The 20,947-nt window shown below is 59.7% G+C and overlaps 5 protein-coding genes across 6 annotated transcripts; all 5 read left to right on the top strand.

Annotated features, from left to right (window-relative positions):
• Positions 1 to 837: 837 nt before the first annotated feature.
• ABB37_08424 (hypothetical protein) lies at positions 838 to 5,718 on the top strand (the record flags this gene model as incomplete). Its single annotated transcript, XM_015807433.1, has 1 exon — positions 838 to 5,718. The coding sequence occupies one exon, from the start codon at positions 838 to 840 to the stop codon at positions 5,716 to 5,718; it is 4,881 nt and encodes a 1,626-aa protein (XP_015653972.1).
• A 1,456-nt stretch (positions 5,719 to 7,174) lies between these two features.
• Positions 7,175 to 9,115, top strand: ABB37_08423 (hypothetical protein; the record flags this gene model as incomplete). The annotated part of the gene is made up of 1 exon (XM_015807432.1): positions 7,175 to 9,115. The coding sequence occupies one exon, from the start codon at positions 7,175 to 7,177 to the stop codon at positions 9,113 to 9,115; it is 1,941 nt and encodes a 646-aa protein (XP_015653971.1).
• A 1,408-nt stretch (positions 9,116 to 10,523) lies between these two features.
• On the top strand, positions 10,524 to 14,685 carry ABB37_08422 (hypothetical protein; the record flags this gene model as incomplete). Of its 2 annotated transcripts, none has more annotated exons than XM_015807431.1 (1): positions 10,524 to 14,685. In XM_015807431.1, exon 1 carries the CDS (start codon positions 11,098 to 11,100, stop codon positions 14,683 to 14,685), a length of 3,588 nt encoding a protein of 1,195 aa, XP_015653970.1. In that variant the 5' UTR covers positions 10,524 to 11,097. The 2 variants fall into 2 exon arrangements, with proteins under 2 accessions (XP_015653970.1, XP_015653969.1); XM_015807430.1 differs by having other exon boundaries at positions 10,532 to 14,685.
• Positions 14,686 to 15,645: 960 nt separating this feature from the next.
• On the top strand, positions 15,646 to 16,670 carry ABB37_08421 (hypothetical protein; the record flags this gene model as incomplete). Its single annotated transcript, XM_015807429.1, has 1 exon — positions 15,646 to 16,670. Exon 1 carries the CDS (start codon positions 15,744 to 15,746, stop codon positions 16,668 to 16,670), a length of 927 nt encoding a protein of 308 aa, XP_015653968.1. The 5' UTR covers positions 15,646 to 15,743.
• A 378-nt stretch (positions 16,671 to 17,048) lies between these two features.
• Positions 17,049 to 20,366, top strand: ABB37_08420 (putative palmitoyl acyltransferase 1; the record flags this gene model as incomplete). Its single annotated transcript, XM_015807428.1, has 1 exon — positions 17,049 to 20,366. The coding sequence occupies one exon, from the start codon at positions 17,049 to 17,051 to the stop codon at positions 20,364 to 20,366; it is 3,318 nt and encodes a 1,105-aa protein (XP_015653967.1).
• Positions 20,367 to 20,947: the final 581 nt, after the last annotated feature.

The raw sequence follows: 20,947 nt of genomic DNA, 5'->3' as shown, positions 1-20,947 counted from the left end.
TAGGTCGCATCACGCGCGACCTACACCTTAGCATTATGAAGTTAGCCCTTCAATCTGACGATCGTACGTGACTGATTGCTTCAAGTTCCGTTTCAAGTTCATTTGTGGCTGACGAAAAGGCGGACTTGCGTGCGCGCGTGTTTGTGGGATCGGCTTCTCAAGCTTGCTGCTTCAATATTTCCATCGTTTATGGTGGCAGCTGTCAATGATAGCGTTGGCAATGGCGTCTTATTCATCCAAGAAAGAAACAATAATAGTTGTTAAAATAATAATAATCGCTTCATACGGCTCAGCTGTGCATGCTCCCGTGTTACCGCTGCTGAAGGGGAGGGAAAGGGAGGATATGTTCTCCACCTCTCCCTTCAAACGGACCCGTTCCGCGCCTTCGACGATGCGATGACCCCATCACCCTTATCGACCCTTTTGGCTCCTTCCTTTCTCTCTTCTCTTTTCGTCTTACACTTCGCGCTCCCACACACCACAACCAACGTGATTGTAGTCAGAGCGAGAAGAAGCAGTTCAAAAGGCAAGCCAAAGCGGCAGCGACCGACAGCTTCGGACAATCAAAGGTATCACACGCACACACGGTACATACTTTTCTTCTTCTTTTTTACATCCACTGGCTGGAGGTACACAACATCTGGCACTTGAGCAACCCCACTGCGCATGTGTGTGTGTGTGTGTGTCTTTCCCTTCTTCTGCTTCCGTACCCTCCTACAACAAGCGTAACGGAAGGGGATAAAAGAAAGAGAAGAATAAACACACGTGGTCGTTTGATTTTTTGTTGTTGTTTAGTGACACACATACGCATATTATACCTCTTCCGCATCGAGCACGATGGGCGACAGCATCACACGCACCAACTACGCCCTCCTTCTCTTCTACGTGAGGGAGAAGTACTGGCACCATGCCGAGGAGGTCTGCCTCGCCACAATCCAGGCCACGGATGACCACATGTTCCGCGTGTGGCGTGCGCTGACGTTGGACCAGCAGGGCATGGCGAACGATGCACTGCGCGAGTACAAGAATGCCGAGTCGCGCCGCTTTACCGCCGTGCCGGCGCTCATGGGCATGCAGTTGATTTACAAGCGCAACCGCGACCAGGAGGGCGTCGCGCAGACGGAGGCGAAGCTGGACAAGTATGAGGTGATGGAGAACATGGGTGGTTGGGTGCAGGCGGCGGCGTTGTGCTGGGCGGCCGGCGACATCAATGCGGCACGGGATCTGCTGCTGAAGTTCACGGACGTGGAAGCAGCGATGGCGTACCGCGATGAGTACACGAACTACGGCACGACTCGTGCGTGGATCGACCTCCTCTCGGGGCGGGGGGCACTGCTTGAAAAGGCCGGCACGACGTTCCAGAAGATGCTCGAGGCCGAGGAGGCGGAGCACGCCTTCTTCGACGCGGGGCACAGCGCAGCTGGCGACGCGCTCGGCGAGCAGGGAGGCAGCAGCGGCGGCGGTGGCGGTGGCGGTGGCGGGCGGGATAGCAGTACGCCTGCAAGTCCGAGCGGGTCCCTGAAGTGGACGGACCTAAACGCCGCTCTCGGCTACGTCGCGTACTTGGAGCGCAAGATGCAGCTGACGAAGGCGCAGAGCATGCTTGACCGCCTCGTCGTCCTCTACCCAAATTGCAGCGTGCCGCCGCTGGTGGGGAAGGCGCGGCTGCTCATGCAGGCGGAGGACTGGGAGCAGGCGATCGACGTCACGCGTCGCATTCTGTCGCGTGATAAGGACAACGTGGAGATGCTGACCTTGGAGGCTCTTTACGCGCTGGTGAAGGACACCCGTTATGAGGCTGCCACGCTGCGGCTGCGGCGGCTGCTGGAGGCGGTGAGGGCCAAAGAACCCCGCAACGCCGCGCTGCAGCACCAATTCGCCCTCGTCTTCTCTCGCCTCGCCGGGGATCGGCTGGACTTGCTGAACATCACGACGCAGTTCTCGGAGCTGGCGTGCAGCCTGGAGAGCCGCAACGGCGACGCGCTGTGCGGGTTGGGCTACCAGCAGCTTTACAAGCACGACTACAAGGCGGCCGCTGCGACGTTCCGCAAGGCCTCGACCCTCACCGACAGCCTAGCCCCGCTGCTGGGGGCGGTGGTGTGTCTCATGCAGCAAGGCGACTTCGAGGAGGCGAGCAAGCAGCTGGCCTTTTGCAACGAGCTGCAGCCGGCGAATCAGCGCAATGCGGAGCTGAGTCTGCTGAACGCGCAGCTGCGCTGGCGGCGTCGTGGGATGGAAGAGACGGCGGCGGTGTTGCGGCTGCTGGACCAGGCAGCAGAGGCGATCAAGCACGACGTGGGCTCCCACGCGGGTTCTGGCATGGAGGAGTACGTCTACCTGAACGCCCCCGTGTCGCTGGCCGTTGCCCACGAGTATCTCCTGCACTGTCGCAACGAACCGCCGGACCCGATGTTCCGCACCACCGACGTGGTCGGCGAGAAGTGCGCGCGGCACCTGGAGTTTCTTGTGCAGCACCTGCCTGCCTGCATGGAGGCGCAGCTGATGCTGGCGAAGGTGTGCTTCGTCACGGGTGACGTGCGCCGGTCGCAGCAGCTGCTGAAGACGACACTGATTGTGCAGGAGCAGCCCTTGCCGGAGGCGTTCCTGCTCTCCAGTCAGATCTGTCAGTACACAGGGGACGTGAAGCTGGCCAGCCGTGCGCTGGAGCAGGCCCTCACCCTCGACTTCACGCTGCAGGAGCAGCCCCTCTACAACCTCCTCCTCGGCACCGTGCAGGGCACGACGGGGAAGTCGGCGGAGTCGCTCGAGTCGCTCAAGCGTGCCTTCGACACGGTGAAGAGCGGCACGTCGACGGCCTCCTCCGGAAAGCCTATCCAACCCCTGAGTGTGCCAGAGAGGGTGACGCTGTACCTGCAGCTGGCCCAGGCGTACCTGCGCGCTCGCGACGTCGACGCGGCCCGCACGACGCTCGCCGAAGCCGCCGTGCAGTTCCGCGACTCCACCCAGGCCGGTCGAGTCGCCATTGCCCAAGCGATGCTCGCTGCCCGCACCGACGTGGACAAGAGTATCGAGCTGCTGCGCCAGGTGCCCAGCACGAGCGAGTACTACATCTCCGCCCACTCGCAGCTGGGCAAGCTCTTTCTCACGCAGAAGCACAATGTATCCCTCTACATCCAAAGCTTTCAGGAGATGGCCGAGGCGGTGCCGTCGGCGCAGAGCTACGTGGAGCTGGGGGAGGCGTACAACACGATTCAGGAGCCGGAGCAGGCGATCGCTGCCTATGAGAAGGCGAAGGCCCTGTCGCCGGCCAGCAGCGAGCTGTCCGTGCGGGTCGGTCGTGCGCTGGTCGCCTCCCACGACTACGCCAAGGCTATTCGGTACTACCAGGAAGCGCTGAGCGCCGATCCGCACCTTTCCACGGTGCGGGCCGACCTCGCGACCCTCATGTGGCGCCTGGGCCGCGTGGACGATGCACGGGAGGTCATCACGCAGTCTCCGGTGTACGAGCAGCCTGCTGCTGCTGCTGCTGCTGCCGCTCCCACTGCCGCTCCCACTGCGATCGACACAGCTGCGGGGACGGCGGGTGTGGGCCCGACCGAAGAAAGCGTCGCGACGGCGATTGAGCGGGTGAACTTGTACCTTTTGCTGTACAAGGTGCTGCGAGATCAGCACTGGATGCTGCCCATGAACTCAACTCGGCCGAACGGCGGCGGCGGCGACAAGAATAACAATGCCAGCACCGGCATTAAAGACAAACAGGACGCGAGTGATGACGGCGATGACGCGGGAAAGGCGGGGGATGTCGCCTTGGCAGCCCTCCTCACCGCGCGCGACCTGCAGAAGAACCTTCTCGAGCATCAACTCCGCGGTGAGACGGTCGAGGTGGTGGCAGAGCAGCGGGTAGTGATGGCGTCTATCTGCACGGAGCTCGGCACGCGGTGCATCCACAATCGGCCCACCCCGCCGCCGGCGGCGCTGCTCATGAGCGACAAGAAGGTGGAGGCGGCCGCCGCGGTGGCCCTGCAGTCGGCCCTGGCGGTGCGCCTGACACAGGGCAAGGATTTCCTGCAGGAGGCGATCACCTACGATGAGTCGAACGAGCGGGCACAACTTCAGTCGGCGCTGCTGTGCCGCCGCATCGGCGACGTCGACGGCTGTGAGCGGCACTGCACGACGCTGCTGCGCATGGCGGGCGGCAGCGCCAGCGCCGAGGAGGCAGCGACGCTCCTGGCGAACCTGTACACCCAGCAAGGCCGCATGGAGGACGCGATTAGCCTGTTTGAGAACCTGCTCAACAGCACCCCGCAGCACTACGAGGCGTTGGTGGACTTCATTGTGCTTTTGCACCACGCCGGACGCGTGGAGAATGCAAAGTCGGCCCTGGACAAGGCAGCCGCGGCCATTCCGCAGGGCCAGCGCGCCGATCCCGGGCTGAGCTACGCCCGCGGCTTGTACGAACACCTACGGAGCAACAACGCCGAAGCGCTGCGTCACTTCAACCTCGCACGTCTGCCGGCGGACAACCCGTGGTGCGAGCGGGCGCTGGTGCGCATGATTTGGATCTACCTGGTCCCCACGACACAAGACTTATGGGTGCGCGACAGCGGAAGTAAGGCCGCTAACCTGCGCCACAACGGCCCCACACAGTTGAACGGCAAAGAGAAAGGCTCGACGGCGAACCCCGCCACTCCATCTACACCCGCCGGTGGTGGTGGTGGTGGTGGTGGGGAACTGCACGACAACATCCGCTACGCGGAGCAGCTCTTGTTGCTGCTGCCGGTGCAGAGCGATCAGCGTCGGGTGCTGCAGGCGTACTGCACCATGGCCACGCAGCGTCCGGAGGAGCTGCAGACCTCGATGCATCTTTTTCTGGAGTGCATCGTGGCAGCGGAGACGGGCGCCGACACGGTTGAGCGCCGCGACGGCGGTGGTGGTGGTGGTGCGTCATCGCAGAGCAACGCAGTCGGAAAGCCAAAGTCGAAGAAGGGAACGAGGGACGACGACGAGGACGACGAGGACCTCCAGCTGCTGGCACAGATGCACTCAGCGGCGGCGAGCATGGCGCACCGCAGCAACACAAACACCACCGCGACGCTGGCCTTCGCCCTGCAGAGCAAAACGGTGGAGCCGACGGCGTTCTTGGGTCTGGCGATCAACCTGTTCGTATCCAACCAGGAGACGGCAGCACGCAACGTGCTCGGACGTGTACTGGAGGAGGCGAAGGTCCCGCTGACCCCGCCGACCGTGCCGGACAAACCAGCCGTGGCGCCGGCGCCTGCCAACGGCAAAACAGCCGCCAACAAAGCTCCCAGTGACACACCCCCTGCAGCTGCCACACCCCCGCCCGTCACGGCGCCCGCCGCGCTGCTGACGTGCTCAGAGGACGACTCGCTCGAGCGGGCGATGCTGCTGCACGCGTATATGGACGCCCAATCCAACCAGCTGGGGAGCGCGCGTTTTATGCTCCTGCAGGTGCTGGCGGCGAACAAGGGCTGCGGTGCCGCCTGGGATGCGCTGGGCATGTTGTACGAGCGCCAGCAGAAGCACAAGGACGCGTCGGAGTGCTACCAGAAGGCGTGGGTGCTCCTGCAGGAGGCGGATCCCGCGGTGGGGTACAAGCTTGGCTTCAACTACCTCCGCGGCAATGAGCCGGTGAAGGCGATTGATGTGTGCAAGCAGGTGCTGGCGCATCACGCCACCTACCCGCGTATAGAGGAAGATGTGATGGATGTTGCGTATTCCATGCTTCGGCCCTAGACGTATATATATTGGATATATTGGATATTGGACTCTTCGTTCGTTTTCGGAGGGTGGGGGCGTATCGGTGTTGTCCGGTGCTCATCATAGAATCCTTTCCCCCTCCCCCTCCCTCTTTGGCTATTGTGGCTCCTCACTTCTCTTCTCTTCTTCCTTTTCTTTTGTGGGTGATCGGCAGATGTACAAAGCTAGTGTTTCTCAATCCACAGAGAGCGCCATCGGCTTCTTCTTTCCAGCACGTGCTTTTGACGCACCCAGCACCGCATGTATTCGTGTACCGTTTTACGGTGTTGGCACTCTCTTCCTCACCTTTTTTTCTTTGTGTTTTTCGCTGTTGACGGACGCGCCGTCCGATGTGCCTCGCGGCTCCCTCCGCGTCTTCGCTATGTATTTGTCGGTCGGCCCGCTGTTGTTCCTGTGTGGGTGGTTTAATGCTATCCGCCGTCGTGAAGAAAGAAACAAGAAAACGGCGTTGTGCTGGTCCTCTCTCGTTGCCCTTGGACGGACTTCGCAGCGTGTCCCGTCGTGTTATGCTTTGCCCTTCCTCTTTTGTATGTACTTCGAAGTTTCTCGATACCGATGCTGTAGAAAGTGAAAAGCACAAATAGTAATAATAATAATAATAATAACGTGCCTTCCTCCGCCATCACTTCCTCGCTGCTGTTCTTGTCCGGCTCTCGCTCAGCGGGTCTAGCACAACTTCTTGCAGTACGCTACCGAACAAAAGACTAATGAAAGGAAAAAGAAAGGGACTTCGACAAAGCACGGCCTCGCTTCTGTTTTCCCTGCTGATCTCACCTCATGCATGCTCTGTTGTATTCCCCTCTCCTTCTACTCTATTCTATTCTAGCCACTTCATCTTACTAGCAAAAAAAAAGAAAAGGTGCGTCCATCGTGTTTGTCGCCAGCGGGGAGAGAGAGAGAGAGAGCCTTGCTGATCCGGCGGCGACGAAGATGCTGAATTGTGATGCGTACACGAATTACCATTATTATTTGGACCTGTAGAGCATAGCGAACTTTTTCTTCTCTTTTTTTACCTAGTACCTGTTTAAGCGGCATACCCGCTTTGTTCTCTGTTTTTCTTTTGTCGTTGCTGTGTTGCATCTCTGCATCTCTAGCGTTGCACCGCAGCCACTTCTCCCTTTTTTTCTGCTGTCGTCGTCGTCGTCGTCGTTGGTGGTGGTCTGTCTTTGCGCTGACTCTTCCGTTGACAATTCTCTTTCTGGCAGAGGGAGAGAGCGACGCGCGCGCCTTCTCGCGTTTCCGTGTATGATTCGAGTCCCACAAGCGAATTCCGAAAGCTACTCCCTCACCGAAGCAGCCACGCACGCCTGCCCACCGTGGGATAGCTTGTTTTTGTTTCTCTCTCTTGATCGTCTGTCATATTAGCTTTACTATTATTATTATTATTGGCGCGTCAGATCGGCATCCTTCAGTTGAAACAAACAGCAACAAAATGTCGTCTTCACTCCCACCGCGGCAATTTACGATGGTGCCCGGGCAGGACATCGACCCCCTCTTCCTCTGTCCGCTCTGCCATGACTCCTGGGCTGACCCGGTGGAGCTCGTGCCGTGTGGCGATATCTTCTGCCACGCCTGCGTCCGCGCGGCACGCGCCCAGCACGCGGCACAGCCGATGATCATGGAGAACTTTCAGTGCCCGCAGTGCCACACAGTCGTGCAGAGCGAGAAGAAGCCAAATCGCATGTTGCTGAACACCGTGCTGGAGGTGGAGGTGGAGTGCCGGTACTGCGGGCAGCGCTGCTCCCGTGCGGCCTCCGCACACCACGAGTGCCCGGAAGGCACAAAACAGAAGGCGCTGGAGGAAGCAGCGGCTGCAGCAGCAGTGGTGCCGTCATCGCCGCAACTCGTCACCTCGTCATCGGCCACCGTAGAGCTCAACGTCGGGACGTCCACCGCGCCATCGCCGTCGAGAGCGCAGGCACCCCGGCGCGCCTCCGGCTCATCCTCGCGGGCAGAAGACTTGGCGGTCGCACCGCCAGCCCCGCGCGGGCCGCGGCGGGCGGTGCAGGAGATCGAAGGGGCCTTTGCTGCAATCGAGGATGACCCAACCTCGACCACGTTTCGCACACGATCAAGGGTGCAGACGGTCGAAGAAACCGGGGGAGAAGGAGAGGCCGGAGGAACGCCCCACACCGCAGCGCTGACGACGCCGCTCTATCCTGAATTACACGTCGTTGCCCCTCCCGCATCCGCCGCACAGGGATCTGCACCGTCGCCGGCAACGGGCACCTCAGGACCAACCGCGCCGGACTCCGCGCTGCGCACGGCAGAGCCGTGGCGGTACTACGGCCTCACCCAGCTCGAGTATGACCAGTTGGTGGGCCTCTTCGTTATGTTTGACGAAGGCACCGGCCGGCTGAACCAGCAGCAGCTGCGTGACCTGTGCTTCTGCATGAACTTTGTGCAGCGCGAGGAGGACGTGAAGGTGGTCTTCCGCGCCATGGACGGCGACCGCCTGGGCTACGTCACACAGGACGCCTTTTTGCTGTGGCTAAGCCACAACCGCCCCGACCCCAGCGTGCTCTTTGGCCTGACCGAGTTCGAGTACACGGACGCGATTCTTCAGTTTCGCTCCGCCGATCCCGAATACAACGGCATCATCGACGCGAACGAATTCTGCGCGCTCTGCTTGACGAACGGGTACGCCGGCACGCCGGAGGAGGCGATGCGCTACTTCCACTTGTGCGACGAGCGCCACACGGGCTACGTCAGTCTTCTGCAGTTCCTGAGCAACTTGAAGACAATCCAGCGCATCCGTAGTAGTGGTGGTAATGGTAATGGTAATGGTAGTGGTGGCGGCAACAGCACGGGTGCGCCTTGGCAGTCCCAGCAGCAGCAGCAGCAGGAAGTCCCGATGCCTCGTGTGGTCGGCAACGCACCCACCGGGACCCAGTCTCCTCTCGGCAACACCGCTCTTCTCCGTTCCACCAATTCAAGCTACAGCATGTACGGCAGTGGCGGTGGGGATGGTCGCCTGTACGCCAGCGTTGGCGACAACCCCCTCGGCTCCCCTTTTACGCAGCACAGCGGCTACCGCTCCCCCTACCCAGAACGGCAGTCTAGCATGCACAGCTTCCTCTCAGCTGGTGGGCCAGTAGCGTCACCGTCGATGTCGCAGTGTCAGCAAATGCCGCAGCAACACCAACCCTTCCTGAGCATGCCGAGCTCGCTCCCTGGAGATGTCCAGCATCAACAGCATCAGCAGCAGCAGCAGCCGTACTCACAGATGGGGCGCTCCACAACTCCGAATGTGCCGCCGCTACTAAGGCCACAGGACGTTGTACAACAGCAGGGTAAGGCGCAGAAGTCAAGGTCACGGCTGCACCGCCCCTCTGCACGGCCGCAGCGCGACGAGGAATGCGCGCTGATGTAGATGTCTCAATGGGAGCCGCGGTTGTGTGTGTCGTTGTCGTTGCTTGCTCTGCATGCACCTGTGAGGCGTCGTACTCTGTCAGATCAACGATTATGTGCTGTTAATTCGTGTTTTGTCTTTTCTTCTTCTTTGAAGCGCATTTCACCCTTCTGATGGACAGGTGAGCTTCTCTGCTCATCCTTTGCACCTTTGTGGCGTTATATACATGCAGAGAGAGAGAGTCAAACGGATGCTACGCCAGTTCTGCGTCTCTTGCTGACGTCTTCCGCTACACACATATATATATGTATATAGACATATATATAATTTGCTCTCTTCTCTCTCCCCTCCTCCCTCCTCCCTTCCCCCCGACATTTCCGGAGAGGTCAAACTCTGCGCGAATTGTGCAAAGGAACAAAATCAACACCAGCAAAAAAAGCAGCAAGGGCTGCTGCTGCTGCTGCTGCAGCTGTCGTCGCGGTGGGAGTCGAAGTTGTTCGGGTGTTTCCTCTTCTTTTATTTTCTCTCCTCCAGTTTTGCCGTTTGTGTGTTGTTGGACTCCCCTCCTTTTTCACCACCGTTGATGCGTGGACGGGGGGGGGGGGGTTGTTCTGTCGTCGCTGTCGTTGGCTCCCACCACGGCCACCACCTCCGTTTCTTTTGTTTGTGTGGATGTTTGCTTGTTTTTTCTCCACGCCTGCTGCGTGATGACGACGCAAGGAAGGGCGACCGCCGTCCTCCACAGCAAAGGGATTTTGTCACGTCCTTCTTCCTTTATATATGTATATATATATATATATATGTATGTATACTTCGAGTACTGCTGTGAGAGCAAGCTCTACCTTTCCATTTCCTCCCAATTTTTTTTCCTCTGTAATGGTGAATGCCTTTACCGTTGTTATCCGCTTCCCTTTCTTCCTATTCGTCGTTATTATTATCTCCTCCACTTCTTTGTTGTCGGTGTTGTTTGGAGTTTTTTCTTGTTCTGTTTTGATTTGATCTTTACGGCAGCGACACGATGTCGTGCTTCTTTGGTGCATTGTTTGCGAGACGGGTAACTGAAACAGGTGGAAGAAGCCCCCAGTTCTTCGTTCCGTAAGGGCGTGTGGGTGCGCCGGGGCACACGTCTCGCGCCCTCCTACACAGCTTTATGTATATTTTTTTCTTTTCTCGGTTCTCTGCGCGGTGGCTCGACGTACGAGCGGGTAGCAGCCATCTTATTACCGAAGAGGGGGACACCTCGACTTAACGTCGTAGGAGGGAGAGGGGGACTGCTTATTTGTTGTGCGAAGTGAGCTGTCCTCCCCTGTGGCGAAGACGACACACCGTGCAGCTGCTCTAGCGCACTACTCCTACTACCGTTACTATGATTACCTCTCCTCATTTTGATCTTCCGCTACATCTCCTCCACGCGTTTCTCTTCACTCCAGACGGGCAGATCATAAGGGATCAACAAACCTCCCAATACATACATACATATACATATATATATGCATTCATCAACGCCGCCGCACCGAGGTCCTTTTTGTGTTTTTTTTCTCGCTGCGGTCTCTTCTGTGCGTTGATGCCTGCGTAAAGCCGCCTGCACCGTCGAGCATACACTCACACACCCACACACACACCCATGCGAAATACACGCTCAGTCGTGGATCAGTGCTCTCCTGCTTTCTATATGTTCTCTGTTTTATAATTCTCTCTTGTGTGTGACCGTCGGCAGTACAGAAGGCTGTCCTTTGTTGTGGTGGTTTAAAAAAAAACGTTGATGTGCAGCTCCGCACACCACCACCACGACCGCCACCACCTCTCCTCTCTCTCTCTCCAGCATACGACGAGCGACGGGGACGTCGCGGCAGCCGTTTAAAAGGGAGGGAGGAGAAAGCAACGGTAAGTAGATACACCGAAGCGCAGCGCGCGAATATTTTATATCTAAAACAAGGGTGTTCCCGATAGCCTCATTAAAAAGCAAAAGTACCTTAAATACCAATACTCATCTAATACAAAGCATGGGTGCCTGTTCAGAGAAGGCAGGCGGAGACGTGGCGGAGCGAAGAGTCGACGGACGCGTCGACGCGTCATCGCAGCAGGAGCCCCCGCCTCCCACGCCGCCTCTGCCGCCCCAGCAATTAGAAGACGCTACGGAGACCTCCGAACGAAAGACAAGACGGTGGAAGCACCGTCGAGTCCACGGTGGCGGCACCGCTGCACAAGCAGAGGAAACAACTACCTGCGCTGCCTCGCCACCGCCGCCGCCGCAGCAGCAGCAGCAGTCGTGTCACGACGGGTCCAACGCTACACCCGACACTCCGCGAGGGAGGCTGTTGGAGAACCAGAAGCTATCGTTGCATCACACCGTCACGTCCAACAAGAAGGCCGAGGAAGAGGAGGCACCGCAAAATAATCCGATCATGTCGAGCGAGGCGCAGGGGCCGGCGTACGACAGCGTGTTGGCACGCCTGAAACAGGGCAGCTCCTACCTATGGCTGCGCAGCACGTACGCCATCCCGTACCTGAAACCGACGCCGCTGCTCACTGTGGACAAGATGCGCGAACTGCGGAACAGCAACACAGCTTTTCAACAGCTGTGGGGTGTGTTGGGGGAGGCCGCGTGCATAATCGGACCCTACGCCGCCGCACCAGCTCCTGCGGGGCCCTCTTCTCCTCCAGACGGTGGTAAAGATGTTGGCGATGACCTCCGTGTCGTGCCACCCCTCGTGAAGGACGACGATGCACGTATAGCGAAGAAAAGCAAGGCGCACGCCACCGCAAATGACCCTGTTATCACTGCGACAGCGGCGAGCTCCAACGTATATGGGAAGCCCCAAGCGACCGCCGCCGCAGCAGCAGCAGCAGGGGCATCATCGCCACAACAGCAGCCCGCTGGACAGAGAGACGCCAGCGAAATCCGCGTAATGGGTGCACGTCACATCAACATCGAGGGAGACGAGGCACGGCGGCACCCCATCATCTGCCGCGGCGACGTGTACCGAGGGAAACACATGTGGATCCACAAGCTGCGCTCCCGCTGCTGTTGCGTCTTCGAGTACCTCAGCGGTGTCGATTTGAGTGACTGCTGTGACGCCATGATCGTGCTAGCCCCTACCGCCGGTGCAGTGTCCCTCTCCAACTGCCACCGCTGCCTCGTCATCGCCGCAGCGGCACAGGTGCGTGTCTTGTCCTGCAGCTCAGTCGTCTTGAGCATCAACGTCGCCGGGTTCCCCGTGATTGAGAAGTCGTCCAGCATTGGTGTGGCGCCGCTGCTGGGCTGGTACGCGTACAGCAAACTCCCCATTGACTTTCGCCTTGCCAATCTGTCGCTCTTTACGAACAACTACTCAACGGTGCGCGATGTGACGCCGCCGCCGCCGCTGAGCGCGAGCAGCGCGGCCAGTGTGTCTCTCTCCGGTTCGAAACATGTGGACCCCGCAGCGGCGTCTGCCGGCACCTCAAACGCTTCGCTGCCCGCGAGCAACTTCGTGTACGTGGACCTGTGGGAGCTGGAGGCGGCGGTGTGGAAGGCGATGGCAGAGCAGCGATGGGGTCAGCTCATTTCGGAGGCAAACGCAGCTGCATCCGCTGCGACGGTTGCGGCACAGGGGCCGAGTAGGCAGCTGAAGGACAACGCGCTGCATCCTCCCGGCTCCACCGCAGCTCTCGTGGGGGGTCCGCCGCCGTTACCGGATGCCAACGGTGGCGTACAGCATGGCCCCCGTCAAGATGACGAAGAAGATGACGCAAAGCACGGTGACGACGACGGCGAGGCAATGATGACATCGGATGAAGCTTTCCTCTCCATGATTTCATACGGCCACATCAGCCCCTCGACGGTCTCGAAGACGAGCATCAAAGGCAGCACCACCACCGCCACCGCGACGACGTCGGCCAGCGCCGAGGACGTGAGCCGGTCCGACCACCGCGCGGTCGTCCCCCATGCAGTGCCGGCGAGCGCGTTCGCCTCCTCCCAGGCCGACAACGCCGTGGCGCAGCTGCCTCGGTGGCGTCAGTCTGGGTTTAACGGCAACGTCGCGACGGACGGCTCTCCGTTAGACCCACAAAATGTAAAAAGCAATTACAGCACGGGTAGCGCGCTGCAGGCGGCAGCACTGAAGCGGCGCGGCACGACGTGTGACGCGGCGAATCTTGCGCAGTTGGTGCTGCGCGCGGTCCCGCTGCTGCCGCTGTCCACGCTTCGTGATGCGCCGTCGCTGCTGCTGCTGCTGAGCCATGGCGTCGACGTCTCCGCTCCTGCCAACGGCGGTGCGGAGGAGGAGGAGGAGGAGGAGAAGAGCGCGTTCGGCGGAAACGGCAGCAAGAGAACAGCGCGCTACAATCCACTCGAGCTGGCGCTGGCCATCTACACCCAATCGTGCGCCGTCCCCGCCACCCTCGGCGCACAGCTCATCCCGGCGGACTTCTTCGAGCAGGCGTGGAAGCTGAAGCTTATCATCCTCACCGCGAAGGGTGGCGGCTACGACCTGGCACGTCGCATCACCCGCGACATCGAGGGGTCGCGACGGCGTTGCTTTCTCGAAACAGTGCGGGCAATGCTGCACGCGCCACCGCCGCCGGCGTCGCAGGTCGACGGTGTGACGACGGCGACGACGGCGGGGAAAGACGCACGCAGCGGCGGGGGTGGGGAGGATGTGGCGCTCTCCCTGGAGGACGAGGACGCCTTCTCTGAGGCGTTGTCGCGTTATCTGCGCACCACCTCGCTGGTGCAGCGCTGTGGCGCCGTGCTGCTGCTGAACACGGTGGAGCTGCGGTGTACCGAGACGGCCGTGCGGGAGTTTGTTGCGCCGGTCTTTTATAAACTGTGTGAACCGGTCGGGCTGCGGAGCGCAGCGGAGGCGGCGAGTACCAGCGCCAGCAATGGAAGTGGCCACCGGTTGCACCTTCCGTGGAAATCGGGGAACTCTACCAACGCGCACAGCGCTGCCTCTTCTTCCGCGTCCGCCGAGCCACCGCGACCACAGACGACGGCCTCGGCAGCGCAGCTGGAACACAACGTGGATATGCGCCGTCTCTTCGGGTCCGCCATTCAACGCATGACCGGGCAGACGTGCGTGGCGATGTTGGCCTTGCTGGCGCCGAAAAGCATTCCGCAGTCCTTTCAGCGACCCCCCGGCACCGGCGGCCGGAGCATCGACGGGGCGCTGACGCCGGCGGAGTTGGACGCGTGGGCGAAGCGCGCAGCGGAGGCGCAGCACATTTTCACCCCGCAGAGGTCCTTGGAGGAGGACGAGGCACCGCACGGGTTGGACGAGCGCGGCGGCGCTACGGCGGCGGCAGAGGCGGAGAGTCACGATGAGCCCACGGCGGCGGAGAGTCCAACGCACGACGACGTACATGGTAGCGACGGCGCGGGGAGACGCAGCAAGAAGGCGGGGCCGACCTTCGCCACTCCGGCAGAGACGGAGGCGACACCGCGATCGCTGGAGGAACGGGTGTGGCCGCAAACAGTGCTGGTGAACGTGACGGTCCCGCTGCGGTTTGTTTCGCTGCTGCAGGGGACGTTATTTTTCCGGTCGCAGATGCACGCCGCCGCGACGGCAGGCGCGCAGCAGATGCGTGAGCAAGAGCCCGAGAAGGCTTGAAGAGAAGATGTTGTTATTGTTGGTTTCCTGTGCGTGCGCGCGTGCGTGCGTGAAACAGAGAAATGCGGTGATGCAACGACTCTTTTCTTCTGTTTTTGCCATTCTTTGTGGGATTCCTTTTTCCGTGCCGAATGGCTTTGGGCCTTTACCTTCCTTTTTCTTTCTTCACGTTCTTTCATGGCTTCGTGGAAGCCGTCGCCACCGCTCTCCTCCAGTCCCGTGCGCGTGAACGAAGAAGACGTTCGGCAGCATGTAGATCCTCATCTTTGGTGTTTTTACCTGTTTCTTCTTTCATTCTTGCCATTCCCACGCATCCCCTTGAATTAGTATTTTTCGTGGTAATTGTTTTTGCGGTTGTTAGTCGAGTCGAAGGTCGACCGCGCGCTCTCTCGCCCTATGTAGTCATGGTTTTTCCTCCTTTGCGGGGGGTGGAACACACGCGCATATGTATATGTATCGACGTGTGGTTCATCGTTCCTTTACGATAGAGAAGACGCGTGTCTCCTTGTTTTTTTTTTCTCATTTCCCTTCGATCTCGCCTCCCTGCTTCGGAAAGTCATATGAAGGCACTGTGGCACCTCTACACCATAGAAGCGGCGCGCGCCTATAAGAAAGAAGGCAAAGGGGTTTTTTAGTCTATATTCACTGCGAGTATTTGTTGCTCGTTGAGAGGCGATGTCAAGCGAAAGAAGGCAAATTATTGGTGGGTTCTCCTCTGTGTGTGTGTGTGTGTCTTTCCGCTGAACGTCTGACTTGGCCCCCGACGTGAACCCGCGCTCACCGCGACAACGTTGCTGTTGCGGGCGGAGCAGATCGTTGCAGGTGCGTATGTATGCAACCACACAAACTTATGCTTTCTGTCTCCTTTCATTTTTTTATTCTCCTCCTCCTCCTCCTCCCCCTCCCTTAACGAAAACAATCTGTTGACCATCTCGTAAACGCGTTCAAATCGTTTCTGAAGAAGAAAGCATCGTCAACGTATTCATTTCTGACATCAGGGTTTATCATTATTATTACTGTTGTTTTCGTAGGAGACGCGTTGTAAGCGAGACCCTTCCATGCCGCCTCGCACGTCCCCCTTTTCTTCTAAAGCGGCGGCAGCACCGTCGACGAGTACGTCCGGCTTCGCCTCGTTTGTGCTCGAGCGGGTCGCGCACAATCCGTTTCTCATCCACGAAACACCGCGATCACTGCGCTTGACCGGCGGCGTCGGCGGCGTCCCCACCACCCTCGATCCTGACCAGCGGGACGTCCTCCTTCACGCTGATGCGCCACCGAACAGCGCTAACGCCGCAACCGCAGCAGTAACTGCGGCGGCCGTGACGGCGGTGCTTCAGCGCGCGTTGGTCGATGCACCTCTGCTCCCTGTTGGTGGTTCGCATTTGCTGTACGAGCTTGTCTGGTCGAACTTCGTGGCCTGCGCAGAAGCGGCAAAGCAAGTCGGGTGCTACAAGCAAGCGCTGGAGCTGCACGGCGCACGCGCGATGACAGCAGCGGCGGTGGCTCCAGCAGCCGCAACCGCCACTAGTGATGCTGGCGTCGATACGTCGTCTAGCACCAACGACTCAAGTTTGGTAGAAAGTGTGTTCGGTGCCTCGCCTCTCGTCCCCGGCTCGCAGCCTGCGTCATCTCCGCAAGGAGGCAGCGGTCACAGCCTCTTCAGCCCGGAGGAGCTGAGCACATCGATAGCGCCGGACGTGCTACACGCACGTCTTGCCCAGTCACAGACACGCCTCGCGGAGCTCAAGGTTGAACTAGCGCGCAGCCTCGCGAAAATGCGGTGCATCGCGCAAGACTTAGACGCCTACGATGCGACGCCAATCGAGGAGCTGCGTCGGCAGCGGGAGGCGGCAACGACGGCGCTGATGACGCCGGTGGTGGTGCCGCCGTCGTTACGTGAAGGTGGCGCAGTGCCACCGCCAGCGGTGGTGGTGGTGGTGGACGGCGAGCAGCAGGACCGCAAGCGACAGCGTACAGCGGAGTAAGGAGTGAAGTGCTCTGACCTCGCTGTTTTGGTAGTGGTGTTGATGGACTTTGCTGAGCTGAGGCGGTGGCGCGCCGCTCAACAGCGCGGCAGCAAGAAGCCAAAGACGAAGAAAGCGATTTATGACCGGCTTTTTTTGATTTCATGATTATTGTTTGCTGTTGCTGTTTTCAAACGGCGCTGCGTCGCACCGACTCCGCTTTCAGAGTCGATTGACCGGCAACTTATTTTTTAAACTGATCCTCCTGTTTGTGGTGCGTGTAGGGACAACAGGAAGAAGGAAAATGAATACCGAAACGAAGCGGCACACCACACACTCCACATACACCTCCCTCCCTCCCTCTCTGCCCCTTTCCTTCACCGCTGTGGTCCGGCGCAAATGCAGTACACTTTTCGAATCAACACTTGTATTTCATCTGCACCCAACCCTGACAAGGGTATTGATTTTTCTGCTATTTTTTCAGTTGGTGCGGTCTTCTCCCTTTCCGTAATGGAAGTCTTCCGCGACGCTATCGAGAAGAACGGCGGACCGCTGCCGCTTCCGTACTACCTTCAGCCGGATGCCGGCAGCACCCCCGACCACGGTCCCCTGCAGTTCAGCAAAGCCATCGACCTCCTCCACACCCGCGTTGATCGCCAGTCCTTCTTCGAGTGCCTCCTGCACGACAAGAACTTCGCAATTCTCACCACCTTTTTAGTTAGCGGCGTGCCCGTCAACGCGGTGCGCGAGGAGGATGGTGCCACCGCCCTGCATATCGCGACGGCGGCTACCCTGGACGTGTTGCCGGAGGATTTTTGTATGCACGCCAGCGGAGACGGCGGCAGCGCGAGCAGCAGCGGCTCTATCGCCCGTCGAAGTGCGTCTTTCATCAGCAACTCGCCGGACGCCTTAGAGCAGGCGGACGATGCGCGGCACGCCACCGATTGGGTGTTGAACCCGCCGTGTCTGAATCAGCTCATCCTCGGCTTCCTCATCGACAACGGCGCTGACGTGAACGCGCCGATGCGCAATCGGCTGCGGCAGACACCGCTGATGGTCGCGGCTGCGCGGCAGAACACGAAAGCGGCGAAGCTGCTCCTCGCGAAGGGAGCCGACATCGCCGTGCAGGACGCGCTGGGCCGCACGGTGCTGACCTACGCCGCCCGGTACCCGCTGCTGATGGAGGCCTTTCGGGTCTGGATGGGCGAGGAAAAGTTTGTTGCTGGTGCGGCACGAGAGCGGTTGCTGCACGTTGTGTGCCGCACCGTGGGGAACACCTACGCTGCATTGTACTTGATAGAGGAGGTGCACTTGGATGTGAACGCCAGGGATGACCCGGTGGTGGAGCGCGGCCGTGCTGCGGTTGCTACGCCGAACGGACAGGGGCCCATGACTGGCCTAGGTGCCGACGGGATTCCGTCGTACCGCCGCTCGCCGATCCTCACCGCGAGTGGTGCGGCGGCCGCCCTTGTGCAAAACGGCAATAACGTGGTGCTGCGCTCGCCCCGAGGAGCTGCGTCAGCCGGACGGGTCTCTCCTGTCTCCGGTGTAGTCAACCACAACAGCACGAATAGTACTCTTCCCGCTGTCACTACTCCGACGACGAGTGCGGCAACGGAGATGGCGGACGTGGTCGCGCACAGCGGAGACACGCCGCTGCACTGCGCGGTGAGCACCGGCGACGTCGCCCTCGTGCGGGCGCTGCTCCGCAAAGGTGCTGACGTACACGCGGAGAACGGCAGCGGGGTGTCGCCGCTGCAGCTCGCACGCTCGTCGTCACAGGTCGGGCCGTCTGTGAGGCAGTACTGGAGAGAGGCGCTGTTAATGCTGCTGCGGCCTAGCTCGTCTCGCGCCATCGCCGCCCGTCGCCGGGAGCAATTCGACGAGCGTAACCCGACCAAGGTCCGGGCCCTCCTGACAGCGTTCAGCAACGCCACTCCCGGTGTATCGCAAGAGAAGGTCCTGCAGGAGGAGGAAGCCGCACCGTACCTCTGGCAGGTCTGCACGCTGACGGGAGACTACGTGCCCTTCGCCGCGGCGGTGTTTCTCCCACACCTCTTCTACTACCTTTGCTGCTGTGTGCTGACGAACTTCTTTCTGCTGCTGTGTCCGCTGCCGCTATTGTACGGCGCGTACGTCGAGATGCAGCGTCGCCACCGCCGCCGCCGCCCACGCAGCCGTTCGCTGGGCGGTGTTGGTTGGTGCTTTGGCTACATCGTGATGCAAGGCCTGTGTCTGCCGCTCTTCACCACGCGGTACTACTACCAGTACTACAGCTACGATCTGGAGGACCACGCGGCGATCACGTGTTGGTTGATTCCGTCTGCCGTCATCACCTTTGTGCTGTTGGTGTACGTGGTCGTGTTCTCATCGCCGGGTGTGGTGACGACGTCGGAGGGCCAGCGCAAAGGCATCTACGCCAGTCTGCGCAATGCGAAAGGCACCTACCCAAAAGAGCTGGTGTACGGTATTGACCTGCGCACCATGGTGAAGAAGCCTCTGCGAGCCCAGCACTGCGTGCAGCTGCAGCGCGTCGTCCTGCGCTTTGATCACTACTGCCACCACCTCAGCACCGTCATCGGCGGCGGCAATCAGCGAGTATTCTTCTGGCTTCACGTGTCGCTGCTTGCCCTGATGAGCTGCTATTATCACTACGCACGCGAGTACAGCCGCATGGTGAGCCACGTGGAGAGCGTCGCGCACACGTCGGGCAAAGCCGGAGGGAAGCTGGACCAGGCGGTCTTCCGCAAGCTGTCGGCCTTCTCCTTCTCCACGGCTGAGCTGCGCTTCGGCTACATGTACACACAGGTCCTCTTGCCGCTGATGCTTCTCCTCGACGTCTACGCGCTGTACAGCCAAGTGCGTCTCATTGCGCGCAACCTAACCGTCTACGACGTCGACCACGCCGAGGCGGAGAGCGGCGTTTACTGCTTCAACCTTGGGCCCAACACCTATAGCCTCTACGACCGTGGAACGTGGGCGAATGTACGAGAGTTTCTGGGGTGGTCCTCGTCGTATACGCAGCTCGTCTACCGCGTTCCGCAGATGAGCCCCTACCTTCAGAAGATCGTCGAGGAGCACCAGCGCTGGCAGGTGACGCGCGGCGATGGCTGTAGTGGCGGTGGCTGCGGCGACGCGCACCACGGCCACAGCCACGGGCAGGATAGCAGCGGCGCCAGCAACAACGTGCCAGGAGCGGTGGCAACGGCGCACGGCAATGACGAGCCCATTCATCACCCGCCCATTCCGGAGGCCAGTCAACGGCCCGTCCTCGCAGCAGCAGCAGCAGCAACGGCGGCGGTGGAGGGAGCAGCATCTGTGCAGCCAAGTCAGCCCGCATTCACAGCAGCGAATAGCGCGAAGCACCCGATCATGAATTCTGCTGCAGCGACCTCGCCCCAGCAGCCTCAACAGCAGCACCCCGAGGAAGGCGGCGCCGCAGCGGCAGAAGGAGAAGACGAAGATGACGATGAAGCAGCGCAGGCGGGGTCCGTCCTGGCGTTGCAGATATTCCAGCAGATGGTGCGCAGTGGGTCAACCGATGTCGGCCGAGGGGGGGCCGACACGCCACACAGCGCGGCCGCCTACGGCACGGCGGTGACCGGCAGCGACGGCGCCGGCGCGGAGACGCAGCGGGAGTGGGACGCGGCGGTGCTGCAGGCACGCGAGATGTTTAACTTCTACCGCCTCTCGTTAGGCGACCAAGAAGAGGATTAAACAGAACACACAAAAACAGCGGAGAAAGGGTAAGGGAAAGGAGATGAGATGGGGTACGCGAGGAGGGAAAAATGAAGACGGCGGCGCAAGAGAGATGCAGCTCTTGGACTCACGTCGATGTGCGCACGTCTAATACGTTTCCCTAGTTCTCTCTCTCTCTCTCTTTCAAGCTGCTCTTTTCATTCCTCTTCTGGGCACTGTTGTTATTCTTTTTCGCCTGTGCAGTTCACTCGGTTATCTATTCATCTGTTTGTTTGTTTTTGTCGGTGTGTTTGGATGACGCACTCGGGGGTGGAGGAGGGGGGAGGGATGGATGCGCTAAGCAGCTTGGAATGCACTACGAAACGTGAGTACTGCATTACACATCTGTATCCTTTCTTGTACTCGCTTTGAAAAGATCACTCGCTCCCCTTCTATCTTCTTCCTTTTCTCCAACGAGTGGGGAAGTTGATCGATTGTACGCTTGCCGTTGCTCGATCGATGCACCGCTACATCCGTAGCTGCTATTGCTATCATGTTATTGATCTCTTTCTCTCTCTCTCATATATATATATATATATATATATATATATAGCTGTCTA

This window comes from Leptomonas pyrrhocoris (assembly GCF_001293395.1).
Source record: "Leptomonas pyrrhocoris isolate H10 chromosome Unknown, whole genome shotgun sequence".
Taxonomy (NCBI): Eukaryota; Euglenozoa; class Kinetoplastea; order Trypanosomatida; family Trypanosomatidae; genus Leptomonas; species Leptomonas pyrrhocoris.
Note: the sequence above shows the minus strand (reverse complement) of the source record. Positions and strands in the feature narration are given on the sequence as shown.